The 23082-nt window shown below is 38.8% G+C and overlaps 1 protein-coding gene across 9 annotated transcripts in view; it reads left to right on the top strand.

The window, feature by feature from the left end:
- The window catches only part of LOC124875577 (brain-specific angiogenesis inhibitor 1-associated protein 2-like), a 69367-nt gene extending 51083 nt beyond the window's left edge, over positions 1–18284 (top strand). For 4 of the 9 annotated variants that reach the window (XM_047377806.1, XM_047377804.1, XM_047377808.1 and 1 more), the window contains 7 exons: positions 830–1060; positions 3952–4138; positions 4799–5000; positions 5143–5223; positions 5386–5551; positions 7670–7707; positions 17452–18284. In XM_047377806.1, coding sequence (XP_047233762.1) covers positions 830–1060; positions 3952–4138; positions 4799–5000; positions 5143–5223; positions 5386–5551; positions 7670–7707; positions 17452–17590 — 1044 coding nt within the window. In that variant the 3' untranslated portion in view covers positions 17591–18284. Of the gene's footprint in view, positions 1–829; positions 1061–3951; positions 4139–4798; positions 5001–5142; positions 5224–5385; positions 5552–7669; positions 7708–9368; positions 12646–15441; positions 15488–17451 lie in introns of those variants that run through there. The other 5 variants (XM_047377813.1, XM_047377812.1, XM_047377805.1 and 2 more) reach the window with 5 other exon arrangements.
- Positions 18285–23082: the final 4798 nt, after the last annotated feature.

Here is a 23082-nt window from a genome sequence, read left to right as displayed (position 1 = left end):
TTGGGGTTTTGAGTGATGAACCAGGCTGGGAGTTTTAAAGGCCTCAGGAATCTTTTGCAGGTGTTTAGAGTTAACTCGTTGATTCAGATGATTAGGTTCATAGCTCGTTTAGAGACCCTTTTAATGATATGCTAATTTTGTGAGATAGGAATTTTGGGTTTTCATGAGCTGTATGCCAAAATCATCCGTATTAAGACAATAAAAGACCTGAAATATTTCAGTTAGTGTGCAATGAATCTAAAATATATGAATGTTAAATTTTCATCATTACATTATGGAAAATAATGAACTTTATCACAATATGCTAATATTTTGAGAAGGACCTGTAACGCATACATTAGTGCAGGACCTCAAACTCCAGACCTAAGGGCTTAATGTCCTGCAACGTTTAGATGAGTCTCTGCTTCAACCCTCCGAATTTAAATGATTAGGTCATTAGCGGACCTTGATAGAACTTGACTGCCTACTAGGGATGGAATTTATCAACTGATTCAGGTGTGTTGGACCCGGGATGCTGGCCCTGAAGGAAGCAAAGTAAAATGCACTTCTACACAATTTGACCTGGGTAAATTAAGGCTGGCTCTGGAGGACTGGAGATTGAGACACCTGCTCTAAAGAATGGCTACATGTGTTTGATAAAAGGGTGAAAGGGTAAAAATAAAAGTATCAAATAAAGCTTCTTATGTGACTAAAGGTTTGAGACTAATTTTATAACAAATCACCAATGTGACATTTTTACAGTTTTTGTTTTACTGCTAATAGAAATGGCAAGTCCAAATGGATCTCCTCATAACCGGCTTGACCCAGTCTTATCCCTCTGTGTTTCCAGGGTAAGGAGCTTTTATCCCAGAAGATGTCAGTGTGGCAGCAGGCATGCGCTGAACCGACCAAACTGCCAGATCGGGCCATGTTTCTGGCTCAGCAGATGAGTGGTGTGGCGGGCACCATGCCTCCCGGCGCCCTCCTTCCCGGCATCTCTGAGCCCATATCTGGTGCTAAACCTCTCCCGGTGCCACCAGAGCTGGCAGCCTTCCGGGCTGGCGGTGGCATGGGACAACAGGTTGGTTTTTCCTGCAGTCTTTATAAATGGATGAAATACAGCAGCCCCTTACTGCAACAGACACACTAGAAGGCATCGTATGAAAATGAAAAACGGGTAGTGTCTGTGTTTAGTTGGTTTAAATCTTCAGTTAAACATGAGTGAACAAATAAACAATAAATACAAAATTACACTTCCAAAAAAACTAAAGTAACCCTCTTAATCAGAGTATAATCAAAGTTAGTTAATTGAACTTCTGGAATATTGATCTCATCAGTTAAGTAGTTGTTAATCAGCGTCAGCTGGTTTGGTGGAGACCACAGACATTTTTTTTGACTGCTTTTAAGTAGTTGATTATTTTCATTTTTATAAAATGATGTGGAGTCCTTTTGTTTTTAACATATTCCCCAGTCCATTTCAGTATGTATATCCAGCATGATTTCTTTCCAACTGAGATCTGATGGGTTTTCAAAGTGTTCCTTTAATTTTTTGAGCAGTGGACGAAGTTGTATTGATCTCAGGAAGAGCAAACTGTAAAAGTGAGTCTGTTCCAGCCTAAAACAGGAACATTTAAGGAGTTAATAGTGTTGTTTCCTCCTGCTGTAGCTAAGAGCAGTTTAACAGCTGTGTGCTCAGAGAGACAAATGGGTTTCTGAGTCATCGTTTAGTACACACCGGAACTGAGAATGCATATATGGAGATGTATTTAATGGAGAAAGCCGGCACACTGGGTGCTTTTTATTTAGTGCAGCTTCTCATTGAATTGAGTCCTGTTGTGTTCATAACTTACATACCTAAATGGTCCTTTAACTTACATTTATAGAAACAGAAGATAAAACATAATTAAATGATTCCAAATAAGACCCAAAAAAGGTTTTTGAGTGTTTGAGGAATTGTAGGTATTACTATGAGATATAAATTAAATTTTAATTAATCCAAGTTAACAAGCTAGTTTTACTGAGGGAGCTTGAATTTCTTATATTATTAAGCTGGTGTCTGGACAAAAAGTCCCAATGTGCATCAAAATGTTTGCTTGATTGGTCCGAAACTCTAATTAAAAATCTGTGCAGATATGTTTGTTATGGATTCAATAACACTGCCTTGAATTTCTTCCCCAGCCTCTCAGATGTTTGTTTTTAAATTTGTAGATAAATGATTTTAATTAATGAAGCATTTCTAACCAAAAGCCTCTCACAGCCTTCATTATCACTAATGAGCTGCAGGAAGTTATGCAACAGCTTCAGCTGATGTACAGGTCCTTCTCAAAATATTAGCATATTGTGATAAAGTTAATTATTTTCCATAATGTAATGATGAAAATTTAACATTCATATATTTTAGATTCATTGCACACTAACTGAAATATTTCAGGTCTTTTATTGTCTTAATACGGATGATTTTGGCATACAGCTCATGAAAACCCAAAATTCCTATCTCACAAAATTAGCATATCATTAAAAGGGTCTCTAAACGAGCTATGAACCTAATCATCTGAATCAACGAGTTAACTCTAAACACCTGCAAAAGATTCCTGAGGCCTTTAAAACTCCCAGCCTGGTTCATCACTCAAAACCCCAATCATGGGTAAGACTGCCGACCTGACTGCTGTCCAGAAGGCCACTATTGACACCCTCAAGCAAGAGGGTAAGACACAGAAAGAAATTTCTGAACGAATAGGCTGTTCCCAGAGTGCTGTATCAAGGCACCTCAGTGGGAAGTCTGTGGGAAGGAAAAAGTGTGGCAGAAAACGCTGCACAACGAGAAGAGGTGACCGGACCCTGAGGAAGATTGTGGAGAAGGGCCGATTCCAGACCTTGGGGGACCTGCGGAAGCAGTGGACTGAGTCTGGAGTAGAAACATCCAGAGCCACCGTGCACAGGCGTGTGCAGGAAATGGGCTACAGGTGCCGCATTCCCCAGGTCAAGCCACTTTTGAACCAGAAACGGCGGCAGAAGCGCCTGACCTGGGCTACAGAGAAGCAGCACTGGACTGTTGCTCAGTGGTCCAAAGTACTTTTTTCGGATGAAAGCAAATTCTGCATGTCATTCGGAAATCAAGGTGCCAGAGTCTGGAGGAAGACTGGGGAGAAGGAAATGCCAAAATGCCAGAAGTCCAGTGTCAAGTACCCACAGTCAGTGATGGTCTGGGGTGCCGTGTCAGCTGCTGGTGTTGGTCCACTGTGTTTTATCAAGGGCAGGGTCAATGCAGCTAGCTATCAGGAGATTTTGGAGCACTTCATGCTTCCATCTGCTGAAAAGCTTTATGGAGATGAAGATTTCATTTTTCAGCACAACCTGGCACCTGCTCACAGTGCCAAAACCACTGGTAAATGGTTTACTGACCATGGTATCACTGTGCTCAATTGGCCTGCCAACTCTCCTGACCTGAACCCCATAGAGAATCTGTGGGATATTGTGAAGAGAACGTTGAGAGACTCAAGACCCAACACTCTGGATGAGCTAAAGGCCGCTATCGAAGCATCCTGGGCCTCCATAAGACCTCAGCAGTGCCACTGGCTGATTGCCTCCATGCCACGCCGCATTGAAGCAGTCATTTCTGCAAAAGGATTCCCGACCAAGTATTGAGTGCATAACTGTACATGATTATTTGAAGGTTGAAGTTTTTGTATTAAAAACACTTTTCTTTTATTGGTCGGATGAAATATGCTAATTTTGTGAGATAGGAATTTTGGGTTTTCATGAGCTGTATGTCAAAATCATCCATATTAAGACAATAAAAGACCTGAAATATTTCAGTTAGTGTGCAATGAATCTAAAATATATGAATGTTAAATTTTCATCATTACATTATAGAAAATAATGAACTTTATCACAATATGCTAATATTTTGAGAAGGACCTGTACATGTGGAGGAACAGGCTTAGTTTTGAAGCCTGAATGACTCTTTTACAGCGGCTGATGGACGGAGCGATGCCAGTGATGAACGGTGCAGCTGGTGGAGAGGACTACCAGCAGTGGATGGAGAGCAAGGTGGCTCAGGGCAAAGCCTCCCCACAACCTCAGCGGCATGGAGCAGAGGTCTACTCCAACACCCTGCCAGTGCGGAAGGCTGCCCCCACAAAGAGCAAGACCCCCCTATGTAAGGACACACATGAGCCATGCCTTTCCTTTAACAGGCTTACTTCAGTCAACAAAAACAAAAATAAGTTTCATCTGTGAAGATGTCTGCAAAAATCCTTTTTGTTACTGGGATGCTGTGGTTGCAAATGCAAGTTTCTTTAGCATGCTCAGTTAACCTAATTCACAGCCAAATTAATTAAGACTCTGATTACCTTATTAATCCTTTGGGTACAAACCATTCTCAACATGAAGCTGCGAAAAACACAACAGTTCATTAAATCAGCTGAATAAATTGATTCAGGAACAACCAGAGAAGCCAATAATATTTCAGGACTGTTAGTTCTGCAGACTGCTGTAGGTAAGACTGAGCTAACTCTTTTCAAAACAAGATTCTGAAATAATTTTTTTTATCCATGTGGCACCTGAAGCGCAGCCTGGAGCTTTAATAACAGGCCAAAATAACTGTGACTAGAATATGTGATATTCGAAATGTGAAAGAGCCCTGGTGCAAATAAATATGGAATGTTACATAAAAATGTTGTGCTGCTTGTGAATCACTGTGGAAAATAACAGAGGACAATAACACATCCTATGAGTGACCACAGCAGGAGTGAAACATCAGGGGTCATTAAAGTGAACCAGATTAATATCAGACTGATAATTGTTTTTATTTTTCCAGTGGAGACCCGCACGCTGCCCCGCTCCAGCTCCATGGCTGCAGGCCTGGAGAGGAATGGAAGAACCCGAGTCCAGGCTGTTTTCTCCCATGCTGCAGGAGACAACAGCACGTTGCTGAGCTTTGCTCAGGGCGATGTGATCACCCTGCTGGTGCCTGAGGCCCGTGATGGCTGGCACTACGGCGAGAACGAGAAGACGAGGATGTGAGTTCATTCTGAGATTTAAGCTCTGTTTTTGCTGAATACGTTGTCTGGTCCCTCTTAAATATCTTCTTTTAATCAACAAATGTTAGCTAAATTGGTGAACAAACAGAGTCATGGATGATCTATTGGCTCTTTTCATCAGGCGCGGCTGGTTTCCTTTTTCCTACACCCGGCTGATTTCTGAGAGCAGCGGCGACGCCATGAAGCAACTTCGAGTTCATAAGTATGTGAAGTCAAATGTGTCTTCATTTTGGTCTGAGCTTATGCAGTATTTGTAAATTTTAGATGTTGGGTCTTATCATGAAGATATTAATCAAATGTGATACCTGCAGCAGAAAAACATGTTTCCAATTTTCTAATTTTCCATGCTGTTTTATGTCGCCAGCCTCCACCATGGAAAAAGCAGCAGCACAGGGAACCTTCTGGAGAGAGAGGACATGACCCTGCCAGTCCCTGATTATGGCACTCATTCCCGAATGTCTGCACAGAGCACTGCCACGCTGCACAGACAACAGCGTCCCTACAGTGTAGCGGTGCCAGGCTTCCCACAGGTACAGAACATCCACACACAAACCCACAACCATGAGTTGAGCAATCACACAGATCCTGGCAAATATCTGGGCCCATCTATCTATCTCAGGCTGGCAAGTGAAGAGTAGACACCGCACAGAAACAATGCTGTGCAGCGTCAGCTTACATCCGTGTGGGAATGGGCTTCACTTATCTGGTTTGAGAGGTCAGGGGACCGCTGTGACGCAGCTCAGATGGAGAAAGCTCTGAGTTATTAAGACAAGCGTGAACTCAGTGAAAACCTTAAAAAACTAAGCTGCTGGTGAGATGGAGAAGAATTTCTTTACAATTTAGAAAAGAGTCTTATAAAACAATGAATCAGCCCAGTCCCCCTCCTACACCTCACCTAGAAAATAACATGTGGGCGTCGCTTAATTGCACTGCCTCACTGCAGCTGAGAATTGTCATTTTGTAGCTGTGTATTCAGAAAGTTCCCGCTTCTCAAACTGCTTCACTTATCAGACCTTTAAGTTGATGACTAATCTCACAATTTTGGGTTCGTGTATGTTATATTTTGTCTCAATACATTTTAACCGAAACACTCAGACCTCAAAATCTTCTGTAATGCAGAAGTATTTACACCTCTTGAACTTCTTCACATTTTATCATGTTACAACCACAAACTTCACTGTGCTTTATTAAGATTTAATTTGAGCCCCGCTTTAATAAAATCCGGTGCAACCAGTTGCAATTACACACCAGTTGCCACTGGTGGGTAATTTAACTGTGTCGTGGTTCTGCAAAGACCTCAGGGGTTTCTTTGAGAACAGTAGTCAAAGAACAACATCATGAAAGGAGAAAGTTGTCGACAGAGTTAGGTTATAAAATGACACATCAAGCTCTGAACATCTCACAGAGCACTGCTCAGTCCATCTGAAAATGAGTGTGACCCAACTGCCAACTTACCAAGACATGGCTGTCCAGCTAACCTGCATGGTTATCTTAGGAGAGCATTAATTTGGACAAGAAGCCCTCTTCCAACAAAAAGGAAAGCTTTTGTTTGAAAACAGACATAAGTCCTTTACACATTTGCCACAAGCCATGAAGGAGACCCAAAATCATGTGGAAGAAGGTGCTAAAGTCAGATGAGACATAAATTTGCCATTTTGGTCTACATGCAAAATGCTATGTGGAGACAAAACCCTGAACACACCATTCCTAAAGTGAAACGTTGTGGCGGCGGGGTATTAATACATTTGTTTAGCTGGGACAGGGAAGCTCTTCAGTGTTGATGAGAACATAGATTGAGCTGAATGCAGGGTAATCATAGAAGGAAACCTGTTAGAGGCTGAAAAAGACTTGAAACTAGAACTGAGTTTCAACCTTTCAGCAGGACAACAATCCTAAACATGCAGCCAGAGCTAAAATATAATGGATTAGATCAATGCATATCCATATGTTGAAATGGAACCAGTCAAAGTCCAGACCTAAATTCAACTGAGAATCCGTGGCAAGACTTGAAGTTCGGTGGTCACAGATGTTCTCCATCTAATCTGACAGTTTAAACTATTTTGCAAAGAGGAATGTGCAAAAGTTTCACCTGGATGTGCAAAATTGGCAGAGACATACCCCAAAATGCTTGAATCTGTACCTGCAGCCATATGTGGTTCTACAAAGCACTGACTATGTCGTGTTGGTCTATCAGATATAACCACAATAAAATACATTGACATTTGAGGCTGAAATGTGACGATGCTGTTATTAACTTGTACTACTTAGCACACAGCAGTTTTTTATGGAGATCTTTGATTATATTCTCACTTTCCTACAAGACCAGGAGCTAAAGAGACCCAAGTGTCATTCTTACAGATTTCTCCATTAAACTTTGTCAGCAGTTTATTTTGTCTGCATTTACAAGGTAACATTTACTGCTCCAGTTTAAAGTTTGTACAGGGATGTTTTTATGGTGTTAAGATCAGTTTCTATGGAGAAATGCTTCCAGGACGGCATTCTAATACTGCTGAGTTGCAGAATCTTTGCTGCAATCTGCTGACTGTTGTGTATATTGTAACAGTCCCCTTACCTTCATAAGTAAATGCATGTCATTGCAGAATAAACCTCATGACTAAATTTATTTTCTTTTGTTTTATTGTTTGCAGCAGGGAGTTGAAGAGTACGAGCCCCGTTTCCCCACCAGGTAAGAACCTCTTGTTTAGGTTCTTATATGAGTTTGATACAGAAATCCTTTTTACAGTCTGTAGGGGGGGCAAAAATGGCGAGCCATTTTCTATAAAGTGTTTTGGCGACAATCCAGTAAGAATTAACTCTTCATGTTGACCCTGCTGAGGGATTGGGATTAATGCATGCAGCAACCAGAGTGCAGCACACTTTTGATTTGATCTTTTCAGTTTTGTCTTTGTGTTTCCATCTTGTTCTGTCAACATTTGTTTCATATGAAACCAGAAATGAGATCTTGTCATGTAAACTGCCTTATTCTGAGGTCAGGATAAATACTCTGATCTGATTGGCTGCAGGCAAAAAATCCTGCTTGGAATGTCTTGTTTATAATTTAAAATGAATGAACTGGTTTATTTTAAATCAGATGAATTTTGCTGCTGCAGGAGCTCCGATATTAGAAATAAATAAAATCAGTCAGTACCAACTCATCTGAACTCTGAAGTAGCTGCACAACAGCATGAATATGCAGACTGAAGCTGGCAGTAAAAACTTCATGTATTTATTGCTGAAACTGTAGATATCATTAAGAATCACGTGAGATCAAAAGTAAAATTATCGGCCCTGAATCTAGCTGGTATGCTAGCTGGCATCTGAGCCAAACTGGGCATTTACTTGGAGCAGTTTAAACATGCCTTAGTGTAATGTATGTTACTTTCAATAAATCTGAGATAGTTAACATTTTAGTTTTTGTTGTGTGTGAATACAGCTGTACTTCTGTGGGTCTAACCAGATGCTTCAGTAAATTTCAGTGCTGGTCTGGTTTCACCCACTGTTAGTAAATATGTGTAATAGTGGTTTAGGATGTTCATGCCAGCGTTAATCCTAAGACTTTTTGTATATGTTCTGTAGTATTACCATAAACACTACTCCTCCTGCTCTACTGTAACGGATTATCAGAATCAGAATCAGAATCAGAAAAGCTTTATTGCCAAGTACGTTTTTGGACATACAAGGAATTTGTATGATTATAGTATTTATTCTGCTAAACTAAACCCCACGTTCTTCAATATTTACCTGTGCTGGAGTCATAAATGAAGTTTCCATCACATCTGAGCATTTAAAAATAAAAATATGGGATGATTGATTTAAAAAGTATGCGATTTAAAAAAACAAAACAATCACATGAGCCTGACCTTCAAAAAACATCATATAAGCAGGTGTCCACTGTCAGAAAATAGTTGCTTCTTTGAGGTGACAGTCGATATATTTCTGATAATTGTCACATTGTTTAAGGAATGATCAGTAATTGATGATGAACGATTGAGCTCTGAGTATTCAGGTGTGTTTGTTTTTTGATTTCTTTTTTTTTTGTTTGTTTCTGTTGAAGCTCATTTAACCTTCTTTGGTTCATTCGTTCATTTTCTGAAGCAATTCATATCCTGACTCCTCCATGACTTTACAGCCACCATACTGCTTTTGTCGCTTTATTTCCCAGCTCCACTCACCCAGTCCCTAAATGTCCTGCTGCAAGGCTTTGCTTCAGTAAAAGCACTCGCAATGTTACAGTTCAGGCTCAGGTCAAGTTCAGCTTGCAAATTTAGGTTGTGTGTCCTGTTTGTTTGCTGCTGCTGTTTTACCCAGCCAGCCCACCTCGAATCCTCTCCCTCTCTCTGTCCACAGTTCCACAGAGGTCAAATTGATTTCCACAGTGTGAGACGGTGTGATAAGACAGGCTTCTTCTCTGCTGCTCCTTCCACTTTACCCCCCTTTTCCTGCCTCCTGCTTACGGCTATAAACTCCTCTTGAGCCGATCAATCGGAGGAAGTCATGGGTGTGTCTGTCACCCTCCTTTCATCTCTTCCTCCGTCGCTGTCCCCGAGCCATCTGTCTGACCTGTAGCTCCGCTGAGCTGCAGGTGACAACCAAACCAGAACAGACTCTGTGCCGTAAATACTTCCGATCCATTTGATGGACATTTTTCTGAGGAAAATAGCTCTTTTGCTCATCTTTCATGCATGTACATGTCTTTTGTATAATTGAGGGGATTAAACTTCCCCACCCTATTTCCACTAATGTCAGTGCTCTCCATCGGAATGACGGCGTGAAGGAAATGTAAATGAAAGTGGTTGATCCCAAAGAGGATTTTCATATTGTAAAAACAAGTTTTTAATTTTACTGGATTTTTCAGTATTTAATTATTTCTGCCTTTTCATGCTGTGAAGTTTTGTATTCCTCTGACATGAGAGGTCCTGTAAATGTTTTAACAAAGAAACCTGAATGTTTACTGTACATAGCTGTGCCATGAATAATGTGCATGTCACGCAGTATCTATTATCTGTTCTTGGGGGAAAAACATGCACTTTATGAAACTAATAATCTCTGTTTGTGACTTTGTATGAAGACAACCTGAAAGAGTGAACTTGGACTCTGTGCTCCGACACACCTAACAGGTGCTTCTTTTCTTGCTGTGCTGTAGTCCTGTCTTGCTGAGGTGTTTCAGTGCTGATGCTACTTCATCATCAAGCAATCAGAGAAATAGGCAGTGACAATGATCCTATTTTGTTAGGTTTTCTGTGGTTCATGTATGAACTTAAAAAAAATATGGTACAGATGTTTGGATCAGGACCTCACCCTTGCACACAAGGGAGCCAAGTTTGGAAGTGGGCGATAACTTCAATTCACAATGAGACGATGAATAATCTAGATCAACTGAACATGAAATATCATGCTATTTGCTGATTAGATGCTTTAGTTCCCACTCTGCATCATTTCTGCCTCAACAAACAACGTGACTTTTAAATGACAACTTGGTGCAGTCACACATTGAAAGCTTTCGATATCTTTCCACAGTGTTGATCACCGGTTGCGTTTTTTTTTTTTTTTTTTAGGTTTTGGGATGCTTTTGATGGTTCCATCTCTGGTTGTCAGCTTCTCCAACTTCTCAAAAAAAAAACAAAAAAAAAACTGGTGCTCCGTGTGCATCTGGATTAAATGCCTCTCTACATCTAATCTATATTATACCATACCTGACAAAAGCCTCATGGATTATTCGTCGATTCATTGTGGAAGCTTTTCACTGTAGAAATAACTTCACAGTTTCAATGTACTTTATTAGGATTTTATATGATTGACCAACACCCAAAGTACATAATTCAGCAGTGCAAGAAAAAATTATATATGGATATATATATATATTTTTTTTCTTGCCACTCTTCCATAAATGGCTAATTTGTGTATTTGATTCTCACACCTGAGCTGTGGATTTATGCAGCTCCCTCAGAGTTAGTGTGGGCCTCCTGGCTCCTTCTCTTAATGCTCTCCTCAACCAGCCTATCAGCTCCGGAGGATGACCATGTCGTGAACAGAGTTGAGATGTTAAGCTGTGGATATCGTTGAAAACCTAACCCTGCCTTAAACCTTCCAACACCTTTCTCTCTGACCTGTTTGAGGTTTTCCTTGGTCTTCATGATGCTGTATGTTGACTAATGTTCTGCAACAAACCTCTGAGGCCAGAAACAGAACAGCTGCTTTTATACTGAGATGAAAATAAACACAAGTAGATTTTTTTTTTTTTCATTTACCACCAGATGTGTCAGCTCTTATTCAGGGTGTAAAGGGGCTGAATACAATTACAAGCGACACTTTTCAGAGTTTCATTGTAAAAAGAAATTTGAAAACAGAGTATTTTTTCCCACTTTATAATTATCCACTACTTTGTGTTGGTCTGTCACATAATCTCAATAAAATAACTTGAAATGTGTGGGTTTAATATGAGGAAATGTGGGAAAAGGTCAGGGGATGTGATTACTATTGCACTATAAAATCACACTTGTGATAGCCAGGAAAATGGTTTAAATATTACCTTTTATTTTATAACAAACATCAGACAACAAATCCGGACTTGGTGTGCAGAGCTCTTACAGCTTATGGTGAGCCATATTTAAGAGTCGAGCTATAAAAAGTAGAAAAGAAATGTACAATATTAAACAAAATTAAGTTGTTTTGCATATTTATACATGGTGCCTATACTGTGGATTATTTAACTGTATAATATAATGGAAACTTTTAAACTAAACTTTATTGAAGAAATATGCTGATGAAATTTTGGATTCTAATGAATCCACAGAAACTAAGAGGTCAATCGCTGCTTACAGTGACTGAACACTGAAGCATGGACTTACCGCTGCCTAAAAGGAGACTTGATTTCCTCTTGGAACCTCAATTATCCTTCATGTGCTGCTTTAACTCCAACTAAAACCTCAGTGAGTCAAAGCATCACATTTTAAAGACAAAACAAGTGTTGTCTGTGCTGAATTAAGATTTGTTTTTCTGTATGTCAGTCCAGTTAGTCCCTGTTTTACTAACAACTGTCCCTCCATCCTCTTCCATCAGGAAAATGCCAGCTTCTAAAATTCATTAAGGTTGCATCGTTTGTCATCAGATTAAGACAGAGAAGGTGAAATTTGCCTCTCCAAGATTACTGCACTGCAAAAATGTGAAACATTCATGTGGATGTTTTTATCTCTGCCGATCTGCATCAGATCTGGTTCAGACTGACTTTTATTTGCAAAGTGCAGCAGAAGATTTGTCCCAAAAGTCTCCCCTCAACTTTGTCAACCTACCTCCTTCCTTTCCTTCATCAGTTCTGATGAGTTTAGACAAAAGTCGAGAGTAAACAACAAGAAGCTGCTATTGTTTCTTTATCAATTAAATTAGTCGGAGATTTGATTGCAGAGATGGCACACAGTACTCATCTGTGGCCATATGACTCCCACACCCACTTTCACATGTGCACTGACTCTGAGGGGTTTGGGTGGAAAAGAATGAAGAAACTTTGTACAGAGAATTTCTGAATATGCATGCTTTGAGGCAGCAACAAGTGTAAAGATTGATGACCTCAAATGTTTGGTGAATTTCTACTATATAAAAATTTAAAATAAATTTCTGTAGATGGATATTTTCTTGCTTCTGTTCCTTATTTTTTTCAGAAGAGCTTTTCTAATCATTAAAGGTTGACCAACAAGTGCAGCTTTTAGTTTCTACTGTACAGAACATTATTTTGCAACCATCTGTCGCAGTTAGACAAGAATTGAGCTCATAACGTTTTTGATCTTGAGCTGGGAGCATTTTTATTTGGACTTCTCTGCTCCTTCATCACATCCTAATCGCATCAAAATGGTGTTCGCCGTCGAACACATTAACCAGCAAACTGGGACCCATCATGTTAATCCGCCAACCCCCCCGCAACCTTGTTGCATGTTCAGTGTATGTGTTCTTCGCACGGTAACATTTGCACCGCATTCTGCATGCCCTGACCAGCCACCCACCCACCGACCTGCTCCTCCTGCTGCTTGCAAAGGTACAACACAGCGGTGTGTTGGTGTCTGATTGTGAGTGGGTTGGTCCTGATCATTCTTTAAAACAGTCTGTCTAATGCCATTATTTTCTCTTGATTTTATACTTCTCTGTGTAACTGATTAATTTTTTATTTTGGTTCATATTGATCATTTATCCGTTGGTTAAAATGTACATGTTGGGAACATTTTACCTGTGAAACACTAGTATAAATGGGTATGCTTAGTTTATCTATAAATATTCACAGGTATCCAGTTAAAGCAGCCAGAAAATGGATCACTGAATTTGACTGGTAGCCTCCAAGAAGGAGTACAAAATGCCTGATAAGTACTTGTTACTTCAACCCCTGTCTGATTTGTTGAGTTTTCAAAAAGTACTTTAATCCAACCAGCTCAGAGCAGTATTTTAAACCAATGATTTATAAAACAGGCAGAATATTAACCTTGATGTTTTGTCATCTGCCACATTGCCATATTGATATTTAAATAATTCACTGCGAAGCCACAGCTGCATATGCTCACTCATGTCTAGGGGCTTAATAGACTGTTCTCAAGCAATTTAACAGACAATCAAAAATGTGAACATATATATTTTTACATTGTATACTCATTAGAAAAAGTGCTCCTTGTTAAATTACAGATTTAAACTTCCAGTCCTTTGATTTTTATTGTTGTTGCAGCTCACATTAATAAAGTCTGACTACTGTTGAACTATTTGCTGTATTGATGCAAGTATGGAACTTTAAGATGAACATTGTGGAACAGGAACCCTGAGTATTAGAAATGCCGTCATGGAGCGTTTTATTGTATCACATCACAGTTTCAATAAAATCTGAAGATTCTGCATAATGAGCTGATGCCAAAAATCTCCTGCAATTGCATGATCTATGTGAAATTAAACAAATGTCAACCTGGAAGTAAATAGTATTCCCTAAGTGGGTCATTTTAAGGTACTTTTAGAGGCCAGCTTCTCCAAAAGCCACAAGTTCAAAAATGTGGCCTAGGTATTATAAACCCAATATTTGAGACAAATGTGGGATAGGTATTTTGTTGGTTCATTGGGTTAGAAGATTATTATTTTCACAGGGCAACGTAAGAAGTTCAGTGGTAAAATAGCAGGCAGGTGCTAGTGAAAGATGGCCTGTACTGACATGGGATGAAAGGCCACTTGAAGAAGAAGCCAATACTCCAAAAGCAACATAAAAAGCTGGATTACAGTTGGCAAATGCACACAGTGACAGACACCTTCATTTTTATAGACCTGTCTGTGGCCTGATAAAATGAAATTTGTAGTGTTAGGCCATAATGATTATATTTGGATGAAAGGGAGGAGCTTGCAAGCTTGAGAAAACCATCCAAGGAGGATGGGTGTTTTGCTGCAGGAGGGACTCTTTTATAGGAATAATTATAATATTGAGAAAGAACATGTGGAAATATTGAAGCAGCAGCTCAAGACTTCAGTCATCAGAAGTTGAAGCTTGGGCACAGATGGGTCTACCAAATTAGCAACAAAGTGGCTTGAGGACAACAAAGTCAATGTATTAAAGTGGCCCTCATAAAGCCTTGATCTCAGCCCTGTGTGTGTGTGTGTGTGTGTGTGTGTGAGAGAGAGAGAGAGTGAGCGTGAGCAAGGCGGCCCATAAACCTGACTCAGTTCCTCCAGTTCTGTCAGGAGGAATGGGACGAAACTTCAGCAAACTATTGTGAGAAGCTTGTGCAAGGATTCCTAAAATATTTGACCCATGTCACACAGTTTAAAGGCAATTCTTCCAAAAACTAATATTTAACCTTTTATAAATCTTTATAACATAAGCTACAACATTTAAATTCCCTTTGGGATTAATAAAGTATTTCTGAATTAGAATTTATCAAAACTCCTTAGTTTTAAACCTTTATAAGCGTCTTTTTTTAACCTTTTTATTGCAAATGTTACAGTATCCCAGACTTGAGGTGTAAAAAAAGAAGTTAGATTTAATTAACCAGAAGATATATAAGACTTCAGTAACAAATGTTTACTCCAAATCTATATTTTGTAGAAATTCTTCATATCTCCTGAAACTGTTAAAACTCAGTCGCAGTGAAGTTCAGCTTCATATAATTAGGGTCTGGTTGAGGTAAAAGTCTGACGTTTCAAGCTAAAAATGGTGTCTGGTAGAATAAAGGAAGTACTTGAAGTCTGGAGCTTTAGTGGATGAACTTCAGATCAGACTAAACTGATGGAGACAAAGAAAAAGGGCTCTAATTCGAGGCTCCCAGTCACCTCAGACATGATCCTGTTTTTTTATGATGTTTGCATTAACCAAAGATAAATACTCATTGTAAGTGTAAAAGATGCTATAATTCCTGATAAAACTGTTGCTACTTTTTGAGTCTGACACAGTTGGACTCTCTGCTTTCAGCATGCGGTCCGGTTACGCCCGATTTTGAGCGATCAAAAAACTCCTCGTAAGTGAAAATGAAATTTGGCTCTTCTGCGTCTTTTTTGCAGTACCTCTCCTGTTTGGTCGTCGTTTTTCAAGCACGTGGATTTTGGGGGTTGTGCTGTGGCTTTGGGTTTATTTCCATCACTGCTTGCTTGTTTTTCTTTGTTTCTGTGATGTACAGGTCCTTCTCAAAAAATTAGCATATTGTGATCAAGTTCATTATTTTCCATAATGTCATGATGAAAATTTAACATTCATATATTTTAGATTCATTGCACACTAACTGAAATATTTCAGGTATTTTATTGTCTTAATATGGATGATTTTGGCATACAGCTCATGAAAACCCAAAATTCCTATCTCACAAAATTAGCATATTTCATCCGACCAATAAAAGAGAAGTGTTTTTAATACAAAAAACGTCAACCTTCAAATAATCATGTACAGTTATGCACTCAATACTTGGTCGGGAATCCTTTTGCAGAAATGACTGCTTCAATGCGGCGTGGCATGGAGGCAATCAGCCTGTGGCACTGCTGAGGTCTTATGGAGGCCCAGGATGCTTCGATAGCGGCCTTTAGCTCATCCACAGTGTTGGGACTTGAGTCTCTCAACGTTCTCTTCACAATATCCCACAGATTCTCTATGGGGTTCAGGTCAGGAGAGTTGGCAGGCCAATTAAGCACAGTGATACCATGGTCAGTAAACCATTTACCAGTGGTTTTGGCACTGTGAGCAGGTGCCAGGTCGTGCTGAAAAATGAAATCTTCATCTCCATAAAACTTTTCAGCAGATGGAAGCATGAAGTGCTCCAAAATCTCCTGATAGCTAGCTACATTGATCCTGCCCTTGATAAAACACAGTGGACCAACACCAGCAGCTGACATGGCACCCCAGACCATCACTGACTGTGGGTACTTGACACTGGACTTCTGGCATTTTGGCATTTCCTTCTCCCCAGTCTTCCTCCAGACTCTGGCACCTTGATTTCCGAATGACATGCAGAATTTGCTTTCATCCAAAAAAAGTACTTTGGACCACTGAGCAACAGTCCAGTGCTGCTTCTCTGTAGCCCAGGACTGGGGAATGCGGCACCTGTAGCCCATTTCCTGCACACGCCTGTGCACGGTGGCTCTGGATGTTTCTACTCCAGACTCAGTCCACTGCTTCCGCAGGTCCCCCAAGGTCTGGAATCGGCCCTTCTCCACAATCTTCCTCAGGGTCCGGTCACCTCTTCTCGTTGTGCAGCGTTTTCTGCCACACTTTTTCCTTCCCACAGACTTCCCACTGAGGTGCCTTAATACAGCACTCTGGGAACAGCCTATTTGTTCAGAAATGTCTTTCTGTGTCTTACCCTCTTGCTTGAAGGTGTCAATAGTGGCCTTCTGGACAGCAGTCAGGTCGGCAGTCTTACCCATGATTGGGGTTTTGAGTGATGAACCAGGCTGGGAGTTTTAAAGGCCTCAGGAATCTTTTGCAGGTGTTTAGAGTTAACTCGTTGATTCAGATGATTAGGTTCATAGCTCGTTTAGAGACCCTTTTAATGATATGCTAATTTTGTGAGATAGGAATTTGGGGTTTTCATGAGCTGTATGCCAAAATCATCCGTATTAAGACAATAAAAGACCTGAAATATTTCAGTTAGTGTGCAATGAATCTAAAATATATGAATGTTAAATTTTCATCATTACATTATGGAAAATAATGAACTTTATCACAATATGCTAATATTTTGAGAAGGACCTGTAAAAGCTGGCTTAATGAGCTAGTTATGGGTTGCAGTTATTGTCCTGGAAATGCGTGGTGTGTTTCAGAAGCATGCTCTGCTTTCTCTATATTGTTGTTTCTGCATGACTCATCAGACCCGTTTTATTTTTACCTGCAGTGTTTTTATGAAAACAGATGCTCCAGCTCTTTGCAATCTTTTGAATGTTTTCATTATTTTAGGCAACTGAAATGTATTCTTTTATTCTCATCCTTACCCAGGAGAGACCCACCTAAAGAGCCAACTGTGGAGGCTCCAGCCAAACCCCTTCTTCCTGTTGAAGATGAAGCTGAGGAACAACTTGATGAAGCTCACTATGACTTATTGGAGAAAACCTCAACTACAACAGAGAGCCCTTGAGCTCTTCCTCCGCTAAAAGCAACTGCACACATACAACTTCTCAATGAAGTGTTCAGTAACAGGTTACATTAGCAGAAAAACTGTGTTAAGAAATGATGTGATGTAGACAACCACTATATTTTAATTTGATGTTTATTTAGGAGACGGCAGAAAGTCCAAACAAGCTTCTGGTTTCCTGTCTAACAGCCTGTGGGTAGATACTTTAGATACAAAGTGATGGACACAAAGATAACTGATCCTCATATACACTAGATGTAACCGATAATTCAAAACATAAAAATGACTTTAATGCCATTTTCAGGTTGATTTACCTTTTAGCCTCACCTGTCATTATTGCCTTCAACCAGGGCAGCAGCACCCTCTGTTGCTGATGCTGCAACACTGCAACCTTTTTGAACCACAACTCAAGGTCTGACAATAAAAGATTATACTGACACCCGACAGATGATTTAAGAAAACAGCGGCGATAGTGTTTAACACAGTTGCATTGTGCTGAGTAGAGTTAGCGGCTGCTTGTACCATGTCTTTAGTCCAGCATATCCCTTTTCTCTGTCCTGAAGGGTTTGACCTGATTTTTAGCCAGTTCTAATTTGAAGAACTATATTTGGCAGTCGATTCTTTCCAGCCTTTGTCCCCTGAGTGCTCATTAATGACTTACAGCTGAGACCAGATATATACAGTACTGTGCAAAGGTTTTAGGCAGGTGTGAAAAAATGCTCTAAACAAAGAATGCTTTCAAAAATGGAAGTCTTAATTTATTTTCATCAATCAACAAAATGCAGTGAATGAACAAAAGAGAAATCTAAAATCAATATTTGGTGTGACCACCCTTTTCCTTAAAAACGGCATAAATTCTTCTAGGTACACTAACACAGTTTTTGAAGGAACTCGGTTAGTAGGTTGTTCCAAACATCTTGGAGAATTAACCACAGATCTTCTGTGGATGTAGACTTTCTCACATCCTTCTGTCTCTTCATCTAATCCCAGACACACTCCATGATGCTGAGATCAGGGCTCTGTGGGGGCCATACAATCACTTCCAGTAAATCTTGTTCTTCTGTACGCTGAAGATAGTTCTTAATGACCTTGGCTGAATGTTTGGGATCGCTCACTTTAGCATTTTGTAAATTGATAAAAATAAACAATCATTTATATTTCTGAAAGCATTCTTTGTTTACAGCATTTTTCACACCTGCCTAAAAAGTTTGCACATTACTGTATATCCGTCGAACCCAGGGCCTTCTTGCTACAAGTGCAGCCCCACTTTTAAGTACATCTACAAAAAAATGAAAATAGGTTCAATGGGTTTTGTCACTTAGGTCAGAAAGGGAAACCCATATATATATTTATTACACACAGAGTGAAATATTTCATGCTGTTATTGCTTGTGATTTTGATTATAGCTTACAGTAGTGAAAATCCTAAATTCTGTTACTCAGAAAAGTAGAAAAAGACACTAACAAACTCAATGTTTGGCTGGTCCTCCTTTTGTATGAATTACTGCATCAATGCAGTGTGGCATGGAGGTCATCAGGCTCTGCTGAGGCCTTCGGGTCATCTCCATTGTTGGGTCTGATGTCTCTCATCTTCCTCCTGACTATAGCCCCTAGGTTCTCTCTGGGTGCCTGGTTTCTGGCCAATCAAGCACAGGAACGTACACCATGGTCATTAATGCATTGTACCTTTGGCAGAGTAGCAAATAAATTCAGCAGCTCCATAAAGCTTGTCAGCAGAAAGAAGCATGAAGTTCTCTAAAATGTCCTGGTAGGTGGCTACATTGACTGTGTACTTCAGAAAACACAGTGGACCAAGCAGATGACATGGCACCCCAAACCATCACTGACTGTAATTTCACACTCGACGTCATGCACCATGGATTCTGTACCTCTCCACTCTTTCTCCAGACTCTGGAAACTTGATTTTTCAAATGAAATTACTTGACTATGACTTCACTATCTGATAAGAGGACATCTGAATCAATTTTGCCTGATAATCCTTTCAAGGCTGTAGTTATCAATGCTGCTGCTGCACCTTTTCCAATCACACTTTTTCCTTTCACTCAACTTTCTATTAATATGCCTAATTATAGCATGCTGTCAACTACCTGTTTTTTTAGCAATGACCTTGTGTGGCTTACCCTCCCTGTAGAGGGTGTCAGTGACTGTCTTCTGGACATCTGTCCAGTCAGCAGTCTTCCCCATGATTGCATCTCCTACTGACCCAGACTGAGAGACAATTTAGAGACTCAGGAAACCTTTACAGGTGTTTGGAGTTAATTACCTGATTAGGGAGGAACACCTTGAGTTTCCAATATTAAAATTTTTCACAATATTCATATTTTCTGAGATACTGAATTTTGGGTTTTCATTACCTGTAAGCCATAATCATTAAGATTACAAAAAATAACGGCTTGAAATATTTCACTCTGAGTAATGAATCTATATGAGTTTCACTTTCTGAAATGGGTGACAAAAATATTGAACTTTTTCGTAGTATTTTAATTTCTTTTTTTATATGTACCTTTTGAAGCCTTTCTGGCTCTTGGGATAGAGAGCCATGAGATGTTTCAAGTGCTATTGTCCACATTATTTATGCAAACACATGTCTAGGTATAAGGGGTCTTGATGCAATACTGACTTCTGTACTGTGCAACTTTCCCTACTGGAAAGTCAAGACCCTTTCCTTTCTTAGCCATGCCTTTGAGTGTGTTTTTATAACAGAATTATCAATTGTCTTGGAAAAAATGCATTAATATCCCTTGAGAAAATGCAACCTTGAAAGCAGCAAATGTTGCTCTAAACATATCTGATGTATTTCTTTGCATTAATGCTGCCATCACAGAGATGGAAATGGGTTTTGCCAAAGGAACCTATTCAACCCCACACACAACCCATAATATTACAGAACCCTAATGCAGAAATAGTTTTATTTTCTTCACAGTTGTGTGTAAATGTAACTGTATTTTGAAACTTCACAAAGGTTTCTCAAGGCAACCTTTTGTCAATGTCATTTTTATTGCTGACATTCCTTCAGATTCCTTTTAATGTTTCCTTGAAATTCTGCTCTGTAGAAGGTAGAAATTTTCAAATCCCTTCCATTATTTTCTTAAGCAACTTTGTTTTAAATAAGTTCAGGTATTTTCTTTTAAATTCGTTGACCAACTTGGCATGTCCTGCTCATATTGGTTTTTCACTTCTCAAACTAATCTCTTAAGACCAAATGATCACACAATCTCTTGTTGACATATCCTATTCATTATTTTTATTTTTTTTAACTTCTTTTCTAGTTCTGGACATTTGACATTGGTTCAACGTTTTTTTATGCAGTGATGGATATATTTTAATGATCAAAATCAAATTGACAAGACAGAACATAATTATTGTGTCCAAAGTCTGCAAGGAATCATTTTATTTTCAATATAAAAAATGTCCAAGCTAGTTTTCACATTAATAATCTTTGGTACATTTCTGCTTCTAGTTTTATTAAAGAAGCAGAAAGATCTGGAAGCAATATTATCAGCAGAGGAAAAAATGTAAACAATCCACAATAGAAAAGCTTTATTTTCGTACTTTTATATTTGAGTCAATTGTGGTCTGTGCTAAGAGACGAGGAGTCAGTCATAGGTACTTAAATCAAACTGTCTTACCGTCAGGAATATATACAACTGCCGAGTCTCTTGTGATATTACGCAAGCTGTAAAGCATTTTTTATAATTAAAAGTTAACTGAGAGCAGATGCAAAAGAAAAATGTTAGAAAATCTTTTTATTTTTGATGATTTTGAAGATTTTACATTTAGTTTTCAAGTAGTGACATTTTGGATTGGCAGTGTCTAATTTATTTGTTCTTGAGCCCTAAAAATGTATTGCAGTATTGTCCAAAATCTTACTCTGTATTTGTTTTCGAAGAATATGTGACCTCTAGTGGTTGTCAGAGTTATTGAATGTCAAGTGCCAAATGGTGTCCAGAAACATGGTGGATTTATAGCATAAAATCAACCAAGATGAGGCTTATTTGCCATTGAATAAAGTCAGGTTAGAAGAAATATGCAAACCTGGCAATTTTGATAAGAAATATATTTTTAACTCATTCCAGGCTATTATATTTTTTCATCCTTAATCCTATATCTGTAAAAGACAAGAATGTTGTGGCATTGGTTGCTAAAAACCAACCCACAAACTGACATAAAACATCACTGTATAACCGTGTTAAACTTGTTTTCTATAATGCTTAAGAATTGTGACACTTCTCTGCAGGTTGTTTAGTGGAACAGAAAATGTGAAATATTTTAAAAAGAATCCTTAAAAACGGTAATGTAATCACACTACTGTAAAAAACAAAAAAAAAAAAAAGAATAAAAAAAAAACAAAAAAAACAAAACTTAAGTATAGCAAAAGAAGAGAAACGTTTAAACAAGTTGTACACATGTGGTCATAAAAATAAGAAATAAACCAAAATAATAAAACCAATTGTAAATCTTTACATAATGAAGGTTATTAAATACAAATGATATTAACCCGCTTCCATATTTAGTAAAAAATCCATATCTTAAAATTTGTTTAACTCTGGAGATGCTACATTAAATTTTAACTTTATCTCAAAAAATACTTTACTTAAAGATGGACGAGACTCTTGTTAGTTTAGCAAATTAGAAGTTAAGGTTATTTCTTTCAGAAAACAATCAGTTAATGTTTACTGTTTTTTTTATCTAATCATACAGATACAATACACTTTGTATCGCTAATAAATATGATCTGTTTTTAAAGGATAGCATACACACAATTATTTAGATTGTTTAAAGCCTCAGTGCAACATGAAGGCTACTTCAGAATAAAAATTAGTATTGCACGTGTGTCAATTAATGAACACAATGTCTTTTTTCTGATTTAATATATAAGAATAAATCAAATCTACCCAGTTTGTGGTGTCTGTCTTCTCTTTACAATAAAATCAAAAGTATGTAACAATTAATATTTCTCTTTTATTTATTTATTCTCCTTTATTTTTTTTACAGTTCCCATCAACAGAACATTGTGTTTAAACTTAGTGGGTTTATCTATCAGGGTTCAAAGAACAAAAAAAGTTGTACCTTACTGGATTTCATTTGTAAGATAAATAATGACTGTGAGTGCAGGCTAAAATGCTGAAGCATTGTGTTAAAATGCATCCAGTAATCCAGCAGCTTGTAGAACCACCCTCAGCAGCGATAACCCACCAGTGATTTTGTGTCAATTTTACATCACTGTGGAGGATTTGTGGTTCGCTCATTTCCGGCATTGGTTCAGTTCATTGAGGAGAGGTTTCATTTGCAGACATCCTCTTCTGCTCAGCTCTCTTAAAGCCCCACCATAAAATTTTAGTCAGGTAGAGGTCAAGACAAATGTATTCCATTCAGACATTATGTTCTAGATTTGCTGCTTTGTTTGGATCACTGTCCTGTTGATCACACAGTTTGGACAAATCGGCTGCTGATGTACAGGCTTTCTTACATTTC

This window comes from Girardinichthys multiradiatus, chromosome 10 (genome assembly GCF_021462225.1).
Source record: "Girardinichthys multiradiatus isolate DD_20200921_A chromosome 10, DD_fGirMul_XY1, whole genome shotgun sequence".
Classification (NCBI taxonomy): Eukaryota; Metazoa; Chordata; class Actinopteri; order Cyprinodontiformes; family Goodeidae; genus Girardinichthys; species Girardinichthys multiradiatus.
This window is presented reverse-complemented; position numbering and strand designations above follow the sequence as displayed.